At 36.9% G+C, this 14,343-nt stretch overlaps 1 protein-coding gene across 2 annotated transcripts in view; it reads right to left on the bottom strand.

Moving 5' to 3' along the window:
- The window catches only part of LOC114407022, a 43,730-nt gene continuing 29,387 nt past the window's right edge, over positions 1-14,343 (bottom strand). For both annotated transcript variants that reach the window (XM_028369936.1, XM_028369944.1), the window contains 12 exons: positions 13,554-13,624; positions 13,035-13,140; positions 12,027-12,166; positions 11,734-11,892; positions 11,553-11,656; positions 11,213-11,388; positions 5,030-5,219; positions 4,379-4,478; positions 3,751-3,919; positions 1,760-1,842; positions 1,594-1,670; positions 1-471 (listed from right to left, as the gene is read on the bottom strand). In XM_028369936.1, the coding sequence (XP_028225737.1) occupies positions 300-471; positions 1,594-1,670; positions 1,760-1,842; positions 3,751-3,919; positions 4,379-4,478; positions 5,030-5,219; positions 11,213-11,388; positions 11,553-11,656; positions 11,734-11,892; positions 12,027-12,166; positions 13,035-13,140; positions 13,554-13,624 (1,547 nt within the window). In that variant the 3' untranslated portion in view covers positions 1-299. The remainder of the gene's footprint in view (positions 472-1,593; positions 1,671-1,759; positions 1,843-3,750; positions 3,920-4,378; positions 4,479-5,029; positions 5,220-11,212; positions 11,389-11,552; positions 11,657-11,733; positions 11,893-12,026; positions 12,167-13,034; positions 13,141-13,553; positions 13,625-14,343) is intronic.

Raw genomic sequence — 14,343 nt, 5'->3', positions numbered from 1 at the left:
TTCCTTCTAATTTTTCAAAAACACACATATATGAGAATAACGTGCTGATAGAAATTAACAAATTACATGCTTTTTAAAGCACAATTTGCACATAGGAAAAAATTGACGCATTAAAAAAATATGTATAGACTAAATTTGCTGGGGAACTATCCATAACCAACAAAACCTTAAAATCCTACAAGATTATGTACGTCTATCATAAAAATGATTGTAAATCCTTACCACCAAACTTGAACTTTCCAACATTGAAAACCCTTGAATAATCCTTAAATTAAAATTCATCTAGGCAGCTTGAAGCCTCAATTAATCTTGGGTTTTGGTCGCCTTGGCCTCAATACCATATAAAGGCACCCTAGAACAATCAAGAAAGCAGGAATTGTCGTCATATCAAACACCATATGTATTTTTCTCTCTCTTGTGCAGTTAATTGGATGGAGAAGGGCATGAGTCACATTAACTTGATCAACAAACCTGCAAGAAAGATTGTGTCAGAAAAAAAACCAACCAAATTTTCAGAAAAATATTAATTTAAATAGTGTTTGAAGTCGAAAATGAAGAAAAGAGAAAGGAAAGTAAATAAGAGCAGTCTCTTGACCGAAGAGTCCTACATGAAAACACAGATTAGCTTCTAACCAATGATGAACAACAAAGAAAATTAGAAATAGTTGAGCCTCTGGCCTATTTCCATCCTCAGGAATCAGGATAATCGTTTTCCCATTATATAGGAATGAGTAAAAAAGGAACAAGGAACAAGAGCAAGAGAAGACAAATTAGTGTAATAAAGACTGCTAATCTTCATCTGTCCAACACATCCTCTTAAGCTAGCGTAGGCTAAGAGAGAAAAATTGGTTAGAGAGTTATAGATTAATTCCTTTAGTTTGAATAGCTTTCTTTATAAAGTACAACTATGAGGAAAATATGATGTAAAAGAGGAAAAAGTTCCCTTTCAACTATCTAGCCTTTTTCGTAATCTTCTGCGCAATAGTATCTCAAAGAGGAACAACTTGACAAGACCTTCATATTCCAAGGCCCCTTCTAAGGTTTGTTTTGTAGTCTTCAATTTGGAATGTTGTACTTAATAGCAAGGTTATGAATTGTCGTTGTAGAATGACGTGGTCTGCAACTGTGGCATGATGCAGTTGTAGCAGTTGCATTTGGTGATGAAACATGCTATTTAAACCCCTGCTAAATAGGACTAATAAGGATGACTTATGACTTATTGCAGGAAGCTAGCCATCCAAAAACCTCCTTTTGTATCCTAACATTTGAAGTGTGCTTCTTCCTAATTCACTTTATTCACATTTATACATTCTACAGTCCAAACGCTCTAGATATTTGTGGCAAGGGCCCTTTTGTATTATTAGTGAATGTTTGGTTGGTCAGGTGATGTAGAGATCTCTATTCGAGGGATTTCTCAGCTAGGCAAGCAGAAAGATTGGTTAGAGCATTGCATAGATAATGTTCTTTTCTTTGTTGTTATGGTTTTATTATTTATTTATTTTGCTTTCTTTTGAATGCACACATCTTCTCTCATTACTGTTTTATAATTATGTTTTTTTCAGTAAAAATGCTTATTGCAGAATAGTGCCCAACCTTTTGGATGCATCCTCCAAGGTGTTTAGTAGCCTCAATGCATCACTGTAGCGCAATTCTCCCGTGACAGTTGATACCTGAAAATATGACATTCATAACACATTAATGAAATTGTTAAAGGAAAAGATTGTAAATCTAATAGAAGCTACTAATAATTGGCACCCACCCTTTTCCAAAGGCTAACAACATAATTGTACTTGTTAACAAGCTCGTGCTCCTGAGACTGGAAGATCCTAAATGTTTTTTCAGCTTTTTTTTTGTTAAGAATTCATAAACAGATAACTCATCTTGTGTTTCAAGGAAAACAAAGGCCCTACAACACTCCTGAAAATCAAATGTCAGGTTTGGGTTTACATTGTTTAATTCAAAAATATCAGCTTCAATATTTTTTCTTGCTCAAGGTAAATGCAATGGATAAGGAAATCTACGCACATGGCACATTGAATATATGAAATACTCATTTAATTCTTCAATATACTTAAAATATTTTCCCCTCCTCATACTTTGCATATTAAGCATTGACAAGTGCTCTCCCAATACCAGTCCACATGTCAGAGTGCCACCATTTGCAATTTTGTCACACATTGTGATAATATTGAGCAGCGAGCAACCACAAACATTACTTGCTAACAAACCAATCAATCTAAAAGATTCAGCTATCACACGAAGGAAAATGCTATTCAACCAGAATTAGTTGGCATGCTTATTATTAGAGTAGGCTTACTCGGTTAAGAGTTTTTTTCTCTTTGTACAGCTGTAGTTATATCTTACTGTTTTGTGTCAGCTGTAAGCTCAACTAACCATAGTAAGTTGACAGCTAATCAGTGTCAGAGAGCTAGAATAAATAGGCTATTGCAACTGCTGATCAGTGGGTTGAAGACATTTCACAACTTCACAACAGATTCAGTTTTCCAAAATTCTCTCTCTAAAATCTAACACTAATTGACTTATGGGTGAATGGGCGGTTTCTACCATTTTGTCTTTTCCAAAAACCACTTTGAAGAGTAAAGAAAGTAACAAGGGTTGAACCCATAACCACTTGATCACAGAAAGCTTTCATATAATGATTGAAAGTTAACCACCAATCATCCTATTAGCTCAAGGTTTTAGACAAATGTTCAAAACTAATTGTAAATTTATCTCACTCTAAATTCAACAAGGTACCAAAGCAACATCAATCATAATCAAGCTATTTCGTCCCATCTCCCTTTCTCTATTTCTCTCTTTAACTAACTCTAAACTCAACATGGTATCAAAAGTAGAACCCATAAACTGACCTGACCCTGTCACAGTTCCACTGATACGTCCTAAAAACATAGAACTGTTGATTTTCTGGAAGCTTTTATTTTCCTCGCTCTAATTTTGGTAGTTCTTTTTTCATTTCTTATCTCTAGTGACTAGATTTTATGCAAAAAGTCTTGCTTCCACCTTTTACCTGTGTGGCACCTCTACTGTTGATTTTATCTGGTGACCTTCTCATTGCCAGTGACAGTTTCAGCCAACTTTCTAGCAATCTTTCTAACCTCACCTCACCGGTAATAGTGTCAAGCCAACTTTCTAACTACTTTTCAGAGATCTTTCCAGTAGCTCTTTTGGAGACCTTTTCCTGCTGCCACCTCCAGCTACTTTACAATAAACTGTTTTTTATCTCCAACTGCATAAAATCCCCATCTGAATCTCCGGCTGCCAATCTCCACCTACTGTTAGTATTCAGTGATCTTTTCTGGCCTTGTCAAGCCCCATGTCTTTTCAACTGAGTTTAGTGGATCCCATATTAGCTAGACTAGGATTTATTTGTAAGAAGCTCGAAGCTCAGCAAGTTTTAGCTTGAAGGCAAGAGTTAGAATGACGTTCAGTTCAAGTATCACACATTGAAGAGTTCATACATCACATGTCAAAAGCATTTAGTTTTCATAAGGATTAGTATTTGAGAAGTAGAACTCATTTACTCTTTGCCTAGGAAATAGTACCCACTTTACTTTCTCTCATGTAATATCTCATTTTTGTCTTAATTTTTTTATTCATATGTTGATAAAGGAATAACTCTTTAGAGAGGAAAAATAAGAGATTACAGAAATAGAGGATAAGGCACATTTCGATAATGAATTCATTGATGCCTTTGAATTAAATGGCTGCAATGATGCACAACAAGGATACTAGTTCGTTCCATTAGCAGAAGATGAATGGCAGAATTAACCAGTTGTATTGATTCTTCAAGGGTAGTGATGACATAACTTCGAGCAATTGAATCAGACTGGAACTGTGAAAGGTGCCATCCTTGTGATGTAATGGAAAAAGGGTTGCATCCTACTGACCATAACCAGTCCTGCCATGTTCAGAGATAAATTTTAAGACATGGTGGTTCAACATAATGAAGTTACATTTAGCATATAGAAATTGACTGTTCTAGGAACCTGGGACAAGTGCAAACATGCTAATCTCTAAATGAATATGTATATTGTTGATAAAGGCATTAAGCATCTGTGACCAGAATAAATTGGAAAAGTGGTTTAGCTTCCTGCAGATCCATTTGCCATACATACGCCACTTTTTAATTTTTATTTTGGGGGATGGGGGAGAGTTGCAGGGTGGGGTATGGTAAAAATTAACTGAATTTTTGCATTTTAAGGGCATAGGTATACCCAAAGCAGTCACCTATGCCCATACAGTCAATGCACAAGAACTGAACCTCAACAAACGAAAGGTATCGGGATTGAATTAGACCTAAAACACTATAAACATCATAGAAATAGATTGGAGTCCAATTATTGGACATAAAATTTACCTCAATTGCAGTCTCATGGGCCTGTCCATAGACAAGATGAAGGGGAAGCAAACCAGCAAGATGCTCAGCAGTAGCAGCGACTGCAGCTTTTATAGGCTGCCTTTATTTATTGTCCAGATAAAAATTGAAATCATGAAAGAACTGATGAGTGGATTTTTGTACAATAAATAAAGGTACTATCAATTGTTCAACATAAAATAAAATTTTAATTATTCATGACCAACTTCAGCACAATTATTTCTTAAAGGTGTAAATATGGATTCTTGAAATATAGTCAAATTTTGCTATTGGTCCCTAAAAAATTTTTGCTTGACTTTTGGTCCCTATAAAATTCCTTTTGGTTTTGGTCCTTGTTATATAAAACCAAAAACCAAAAAAAAAAAAAACAGGAATGTTACAGGGGCCAAACGACAAGCAAAATTTTTTTAGAGACAAAAAGCACAATATGACTATATTGCAGGAACCAAGAACATATTTAAGCCTTTCTTAAATAATATTGTAGCACAATATGACTTGAGACAACATAAATTCATATAGAAGTTCACCTCTTCCTCAACAAATTTCCCCAAAAGAATTAAAAAAAAACTCTGCTTTGCAAGATCAATGAATAAGCCATTTTAAAAAGTTGGAAGGTAGGTTTCTGAACCTCACCTCAAGTTCAGCAGAAGTGAATGCCCATTACAATGTAGATGGCTTTCCCAGGACGAGGGCTCTGACTGAACGACAATAATCATGTCAGACAGTGCTTTTGCCTGAAAATATTTATCGAGTAAAAGTGGTTCACTGTAAATGAACCAAAAGACTGGAACCTCTAGCACAGACCTGGAATGCACATGCCTTCCTGCACCGATCATAAATATTATTATATTTGTCAATTCCCAGAATATCAAGCAATAAAAAGGATTTTTTTTTAAATTATTTCAAAACGCAAGTGAAAAGAAAAGAAAAGAACTCATGTCATCAACTATGTTCAACAACAATAGGCAGCCTGTTAGGCATGAGAATTGTGTCCCAAGTGGGCCCAGTGGGAGGACCAATAATGCCTAAGCTACCAATGGAGTAGGCCAAATTGCACAAGGGGTAGGCAGGAACCAATCCACGTCCTCAACAACAAGACCAATAGAGAGCATGAATCCTTGACCAAGAAACAAAGGTACAAGGAAACTCCCTTATCTATAATATTTGAAAATAAGAGATGAAAGTAGATGCTACTGATGGGGGGGGGGGGGGGGGGGGGGGAGCTTTTGGTCTTGGTCATCAATGTCCAAAGAGTGGTTCAGGATAGAAAGGTGTTGATCCTTCTTAGAATGTGGACTTGGACCTAACTCAACCCCAAAAGCTAGCTCATGGGGTGAGGGTTGTCCCTCATTTCTAAATTCTATCTTTGCCTTATCTCTAGCCAATATGAAACTTGAATTTTTTCCAATACACCCCCTCATTTTTTTTTTATCAGCAAAGATTAACATGTATATTAATTGAGTACCAGAGGTACCAAAAGATACAAGTTAAAAACCAAACAATTGGTTCCAAGTCAGACTTAATGTAGTCTTGCTAGGAACCAATTTCTGGATACATAGATGAGACTAATGTGGAATGTTAGTCTAATTTCCTATCCTCAGCTACTTAATAAACCCTGTGCTAAGATTGCTAGACCAATGATTGTAATGAGTGACCAAATCCTTCTCCAAATTTCTGAGTCATGTCCAAAGTAAGAAAACTGCATCATCCAACATTTTGTTGGCATTAAAGGTATCATTGGAAAAGATAATGTTAATTCTTTGCTTCCAAATGGTCCATGTCAATGCTAGCCACCACCACTTCCACCTGTTAGCCCTTATTCCATCAGTCACTCCAAATATATGTTGGAGGAAATGTTGTTTTGGGTTATGCGGGAAAACACCTACAATATTCACCCAAGACAACGATTCCCATCATACGGGAAGAATTTTGCTGCAGTGGAAAAACAAGTGACCTGCGCTCTCCTCCATGCTTCTGCAGAAAGGGCAGGTGCTATCATCTAACTCAATTTGTCGCCTTCTCAAGTTTGCTTTTGTCGGTAGTCTATCTTTGAGTAGCCTCCATGCAAATGCTGAGATTTTAGTTGGAACCTTGAGTTTCCACAGTTCCTCAAAAGCTCCATCCTGGATCTCCTCTGATGTCTCCCCCGCAGCACATTATAAGCGCTTTTAGCCGAGTATTGACCACACCCCCTCATGGCCAACACTTTTGGGTTTGGTGCATGGATAATATGGTGGTGGCTTGTTTAATGGATCTAGAATAGGCTTTGATACTATCTTAGAATGTGGGTTTACCTCAACCCAAAAAGCTAGCTCGTAAGGTGAGGGTTATCTTCTATTTACATATTCTACCTTGGTCTTATCTCTAGCCAATGTGGGACTTGGATTTTTTCCAACAATCCTCATTGAAAGTGGAACCAGCCTCTACTTCATCTCCAGCAATTTAGTCGAGTTAGGAGTTGTCGCGGGAACCCACTCAACCGTATCAAGTGAGATTGGGTGGTGGTAATCAAAAGCTGACAAGGGGGCACTGCAAAGAGTTAAAGGTACAAATTGGAGACTGTGTGCTATCTACAGAATTTTTTTTGTTTGATTTAGGAGGAGTTGACGTGATATTGGGAATAGCTTGGTTGGCCACTCTAGGGGAGGTAAAAATAAATTGGAGGTCTTTGAGCATGGCTTTTATGCACCAAGGTCAGAATATTAGAATACAAGGGGATCCCAGCTTGGTTAAGTCTACAATTTCGGCCAAAACCTTGATGAGATTGGCAGAAAACAAAGTGGAGGCAATGTCTATATTATGGATAGTGGAAAAGGAACAAAGGCATGTGGAAATCTTAACCGAACAGGATGAAGAGCTATACAGTCTGTTAGAAGAATTTACTCAGGTTTTTGCTGAACCTACATGACTACCACCATATAGGGAGGTGGGCCACAAGATTCCAATCAAGGTGGGGGTGGAATCAATAAACATTAGGCCACATCGCTACCCCCACTTGCAGAAAAATGAGATCGAGAAGCAGGTGAAAGAGGTAAATAAATAGCAAATAAATGGTGGACTTGAGGCCCAAGGCCCAATATATTAGAAAAGAGGTAAAAGACACCCGAAAAGGTTAAAACCCTAAGGACCCGATCCATTTACCCATGTTTTGTTTGCTCAACCATCATTGTTAAAGAGAAAAACTGAAAATCACCACACTCAAATGGAAGAGGGAGGTCGATGACAGCATAAGGGAGTGACAACGGCACAAGGGAAGTCAACGACTATTCGACACGATGGCAGCATAAGGGTATTTTTTGTTTTCTTTCGAAATCCAAGTCGAGGTTGTGAAACCGCTACAGAGCCCGCAATAGCATCATCCTGCTCCGGAGCAATTGCGGACACGACAATTGCTACTTCAATCCACCCCGCAACAGAGGTCTCTGTCGCGGCTAGGGGCTGCTTTGCTTTGCTTCAGTACAAAAGTGGTTGCTATGACTACTATTGACTACACAACTAAAAAATAATTAGTTTTCTACTTATTTTAAGAAGTAAATTCTACATGCTTATTAAAAAAGCGCTTATTTTAAATTAATTTTATTGAGTTTAAAAAACTCGCCTGTTATGTACATGAATTATTAGACCTAGCAACAAGCCATATTCAAGACTAGTAATTTTAGTGAAGAAAAAGGATGGAAGTTGGAGGTTCCGTGTGGACAATCGGACTCTCAACAAAGCTACAATCCCAGATAAGTTTCCTATTCTAGTGATTGAGGAGCTCCTAGACGAGTTAAATGGGATTGCAACTTCTCCAAGGTTGACAAATACAATCAGATAAGGATACATGAGTTAGATATCCTCAAGACAGCTTTCTGAACCCACCAATGACACAGTTTTTGGTCATTCCATTCGGATTGACAAACACCCTGGCAACCTTCCAATGTGCCATGAACACCACATTAAGGCCCTGTTTAAGACGTGTATTGATATTTTTTGACAGTATATAGGTTTATAACAAGTCCTGAGAAATGCATATTCAACACTTGAGGCAAATCTTAGGCACCATGAGACAGCATCACCTCTTTGCCAATAGAAAGAAATGCAGTTTTGGAAAAACAGAGATGAGCTACTTGGTGCACATAGTATCCAAAGCAAGAGTTTCTATGGACCCTCAAAAGATTGAAGCTATATTGCAGTGGCCTCTCCCAAAGTCTATCAAGGAAGCCTTACGGGATATTAATATTATAGGCACTTTATATGCAGTTATGGGAAGATGTTTCTCCCCCGCATTAATCTGTTGAAACAGGGTAATTTTGTATAGAATGATGAATTTTTTTTTTTATCGGCTATTGTTAGTTGTTAGTCAGAGGGATTCGATCCTACGACCTCTCCCTCCTCCATTCTCCCTTCAACCATCAAACCAATCTTATAACTTTGTGAAACGAATACAATATTGAGGCATTTAAGCTACTGCAGAAAGCTGTGACAACAACCCTTGTTTTGGTCACGCCTCATTTTGGTAAACCTTTCTCTATTGAGTGTGATGTTTCGAGAAAGGGGATAGGGGTAGTGCTGACACAAGACAAACAGCCTATAGCTTTCTTAAGTAAAGCCTTGGCCAACACGTCCCTCACTAAATCAATATACAAGAAAGAGTTGATGGCATAGGTCTTAGCCATTCAACATTGGACGCCTTATCTCTTGGGGCAGAGATTCACTGACCAAAAGATTTTTAGACCCCTATTGGAGCTAAGGGTAACTACAAAAACTCAACAACATTGGTTGGCCAAGCTTCTTGGATGTGACTTTGAGATGTGCATAAAGTTGGAGCTTCAAAGAGAGTGGCAGACGCACTCTCAAGGCAGATTAAGGAAAAGGCATTGCAGTTAGTTTTGAGGCACTATTGGCAAGATATGTGAGTCATTGAAGAGGAAAGGAGGGTTGATCCTGCATTAGCAAAAATCATGGAGGAATTGAAAAAGGATCCTAATTCCCACCCCAATACACCCTGGAACATGAAAGGCTCCATTATAAGGGACGATTGCTGTTGGCAGCATCGTCAACCTGTATAGGAGTATATTTACTCGATAGACTGTTTTTCCCTTCTTAAGCTTCTACGTATAGAATTAACTTCAGTCTATTGTATTGCTGTAGTTAACTGACTAGAGTCAGTTGACAGTTAGAGTTAGTTGACAGTTATCTCTGTGTAACTGCCTATATAAACTGAGGTGTAACCTTTTCTCATTGGGTTGAATAATATTTCACTTCATTTCAATTTTGTTAGTGATATTTTTTTTTTCTCTCAGAGATTTCTATATGGTATCATAGAGCTCTGTTTCAATCTTCATGGCTTCTGCTTCCACTTCTGCTCCTCCTCCTCCCCCTCCTCTGCCAAGGAATGATGGCTCTCTGCTAGGTTCTTCGACGGTTATCACTGCCAAGGAGTTTTTGTACTCCATCTCACAGAAGCTTAACAATTCCAATTATCTCCTTTGGTGTCAACAGGTTAAACTTGTTCTCAAAGGGCGTCGTCTTTTTCATCTTCTCACTGAACCGCAGATTCCGCCCTGATACGTCACCATTGCCAATCGTGATGCTAGTGTTACTTCGTTTGAGTTTTTGCTTTGGGAGCAACAGGATCAGCCCCTTCTGTCGTGGCTTCAATCCACTATTTCTGGTGAGGCGATTCCAGTCCGTATTTGAAACTGTTAACATTCCTATGATTTCTAGGAAATTAAAGTCTAGGGAAGCTGAATAGACATAGAAAAGATGAATGGTCTTAGTGGCTTATCATTATTCTAGTAGGTTATATTGTACATTTATTTATTGCTGCTAAATGTAATCTCCCTATAAATTATTATATATAGGTAAGCAGTTGAGTGCTTCGTAATCCAAGCAATTTCATCAAAATATTCTAATATTCAACAGTCTCTAATATTTCACACATATGTTATGCATGTTACTACGCCCTAGATACTATAAACCAAACGCCAATAAATATTCAATAGTAGCTGCACAAACCCACAACCCCCAATTCATTATAAATATAGTCCACATCACAGACTTTTGTTCACTTGGTGAAGCAAACACAAGTGAACTTGAATCTCCAAGAGTTGAAGACACAAGCAAACTAATGGAATATTTAGAACCAATGTAGTAAGTATCGCACAGTACATGCTTTGTATGAAATACATGGTACAATACGTATTGTACTATATAATACGGATCAGCAAGTTGACGATACAAATTGCTTGAAGACTCAGTTTTTGTGCAGGAATCCAAGGAATCGGTCTTGAATCGCAGGAATCACAATTTGATGATGAATCAAATGATTTTGGCCTAGCAGGTCATGATTCCAAACCGGGTTGGGTCATGGGTGACTCGGTTCTGTAAAATAGGTTATCTGATACATAATTTGATTTGATTCATGATTCAGAAAATAGGTTTTCTGATACATGATTTGTATCCTGATTCAACTACCATGTTTAGGACTGATGCTACATTCATCCCAAATAAGGTATGTCATACTTGCTTTTCAGCATCAAGCATCTTCTAGACTGTTTGCAAAGGACATTCTAAACACATCTCTAATTCTCTGACTTAAGTATTTATTTAATTGAATGAAGATTTCAAAATAAAATTCCAACAAATTTGCTTGGAATAAAAATGTGGGATGGATGAAAATAGAGTGAGCAGCATATGCACAAATCAATGGACAAAATACATTTCCACCTTTTCTTTTTTCAATTTCAAAAGGATTCCCCAACATATTCTTGTTTTTCCATGTACACACAATTGGCCTTCTAAAACATGAGGATTTAAGGATATAAGAAAGACCTTTAAGAGAACCATGTTTATTCAGCCTTTGCAATTGATACTGCAGAATAGAAGAATCAAGATATGTACGAACTGTCTTTCGGTAGGTTCCATTGATAAGTAGTAAAGGCACAGCAGCTGCTCGTCGTGCAACTGCAAAGGCCATTGCTAAGGCAGGATCCTCTGACAAAGGCAACCTAAAACCATAAGTTATGTAAGTAGAAAACTAGGAAGAATGCACAGTTTTAAAGGAACATGATAAATCAATCACATAGCATTGTATTCTAATTAATCACCAACCAAATGCCTAGTTATAGGTTGGCTAAGGAAAGAGTAGAATTAAAAATTCATGACTGCGTACACGTGAGGACTGAACATTGGTTTCTGAGAAGGAACCATCAATGAGGAAAACCCATCCATTATAGCCTTCATATCCACAGGAAGCTGTTTAATGTGCCTAACTTTCTGCAAAAATTATTATAAGGGCAACATCAGTATTCCACTGTCACAATCCTTTTCAAATGGTCGAACACACATCCTACCTCCTGCGTCATGAAAAACAACTGAAAGGATATCTTCTCATAATAATGAAAGGCACCATCAGCAACTGAAGGTGACACAATATGTCTCATAGATCCCCACAGTGTTGCACCTAGATGTGCAAGAAAAGAATCACGCGCAACTGTGTAATTTTGGAACTCCTGCACGGGCAAATCCATGAATGAAGCCAATACTGAGGTCCAAGTCTAACCAGAATTTTAAAACTACAAAAGAAATAGTGGGCCTACATATCATTATAGTAATCTACTAAATTAACAAAAATCAACTGGCAGACCTCATATGTGTCACTGAATAGATTCCAGCTCTCCATCCGTTTCAAAGCCTCTATGGCCTTTTTCTTATGGCTTTCATCATATTCTTCACCTTCAAATGACTGAAGCTCATTTCTCAAATCCCGCATCCTCTCATCGAGTTCTGAAATTATCATACGTTACAAGATGGATGAGAGACTACAATAACATCATGTCGATTTTAAGCCTAGTTAACCTACTGAAATACCGAGCAGTGAAACCTACAAGGTTTGATAGTTAGGGGAAAAAAAGAGAACTGTGTATGAAAATATAAGCTTCACCAGAACATCTCACTAGCAGGAAAGTTTAGATATTTCAAATGATTACCATACTGGTGTCACACATCATGTTAGATATTTCTTGAACATCTGTGATATACTCCTAAGCTCTATACTATAATTTTAACTATTGTTGAATTATTATACTAATATAAGTAGGATAGTGTATACAGTGGTTAATGAATCTCGTAAAACATCGATGACTATTAGAAATGCTTATTTTTTTTTGAACGGCCAAAAGTATCATATATTAGATATTAAATAAGGATAGTACCAGAGGTACTTCAGAGATACAAAAAGAAAGCCATAGGCTGAGGATATAAAGAACAACTACACTAGCTTCCCTAATTAGAAATGCTTATAATTTAAACACGAGCTCATTATGTAGAAATCATTATTATACTATTATTTTGACTTTTTGTTTATGTCTTAAATATACCTTTAAGATTTATGTGTTTATATTAGTTTAAAGAATATTAACCACATATTATTTCCAAGCCGTGTTGTGCCCTATAACATTCAAAGTTTGTTGCATCCTAGTGTCAGTTCATATCCTGTGTTCTATTTTGTCATTTGCTAGTCCATACGTCCAAAAAGCAAGATTTTATGAGAAATTTAAGGAAACAATTTTTTTACTGAAATGAAAAAGGGAATTAGTCAAATTTAAAGTTCAATTTGGAAAAATAAAGCCTAAAAGATACAAAATGAGATTACCTTCACAAAGAGCAAGCTTGACTTTCCTTCCTTTGCAATGTTTAAAAGCAAAAAGCTCATATATATCAATCTCAGCTAAAAGAATATCAATGGCCTGATGTTCTTTCTGCAACATTGAAAGTAACAATTGATGCACTTTGAGATTCCAATAGAAAAATGAGAGGAAGGAGGGGCATTTCTTAAACATGTTGGATGCCTAAATTCCTCTCAACATCCTAATTAACATTCCAATAATATCAAAGTCTAACAACACTACATAAAAAATCCTGTCACCTTGAGATAAAACTAGCAAAGAAATGTTCCTTAATTCTATCACAACTTGTTTGTCATCCTCAATCATTTCAGTTGAAAAACAAAATTTACCTTTTTTTTCTTTTGTTTTCGGTATTGACAGTGTCGGAGGTAGGATTATAACATGCATTGACAATTTGCTACAAGACTTTGAAACCTTTTTCTTAGAAGAATCAAATGCAATATGGAATATGCAATCTATAGCTAGAGCCAACATATGACACATACATCACCAAATACAGCAAATTTCTCCTGAATAGCATCTTGCAATCGGTCTTCAGCTTCTTCTTCTGAAATTTCTGCAATCAGCAAAGAAAAAGGATCAAAATAGCCAGAAATATAACATGGCATCAATAGTTAAGCTATGCACAATGAACTGAATAAGATTAAAGTTTCAACTTTACAAGACAATGTACTATATCAAAGAGCTTGCCTACATTTTTCCTTTTCTTCATCACTATTCGGAAAAAACCCAAGGCTATAAAGCTTAGGTACCCCTCATCTTATAAGCTGGTTTTAAAAGGTTGAGTTAGGCCCCAAATCTAATCTTAAGATGGTTTTACAGCCTTAATTAAACAACCTACCATATTATCCACACATCAAGCCCAATAGTGTTAGGTGTGAGGGGGTGTATCGGGAAAAAACATTAAGCTTTATAGGGATGAGTGTGAAACCATCTATATATCTATCTAATATATTTTTTTACCTTCCCAGAGTATACGCCCCACCTAGAAGGTAAGACTAATATCTCAGAATATGGTTAGGCGCTAAACCAGACCCACTTTCAACAGTTTTTTTTTTACATACACATGAATCTTGGGATTGAATCCTATACCACTTGCTCAAGGGATTTGAACCTTTCTACTTGGACCAACATATCTTGCTATTCTTCACAATTATATTCAGAAATAGAATGCTGTTCTCAAATGCAGAATTTGATGCTAATCGATTGTTTGAAGAAGCTATTTTCTTGACCTGGACTTGGCTTAGACATTTTGAGAAAGACTTCACAACCCAT

The sequence above is a fragment of the Glycine soja genome, chromosome 1, assembly GCF_004193775.1.
Source record: "Glycine soja cultivar W05 chromosome 1, ASM419377v2, whole genome shotgun sequence".
Lineage (NCBI taxonomy): Eukaryota > Viridiplantae > Streptophyta > Magnoliopsida > Fabales > Fabaceae > Glycine > Glycine soja.
Note: the sequence above shows the minus strand (reverse complement) of the source record. Positions and strands in the feature narration are given on the sequence as shown.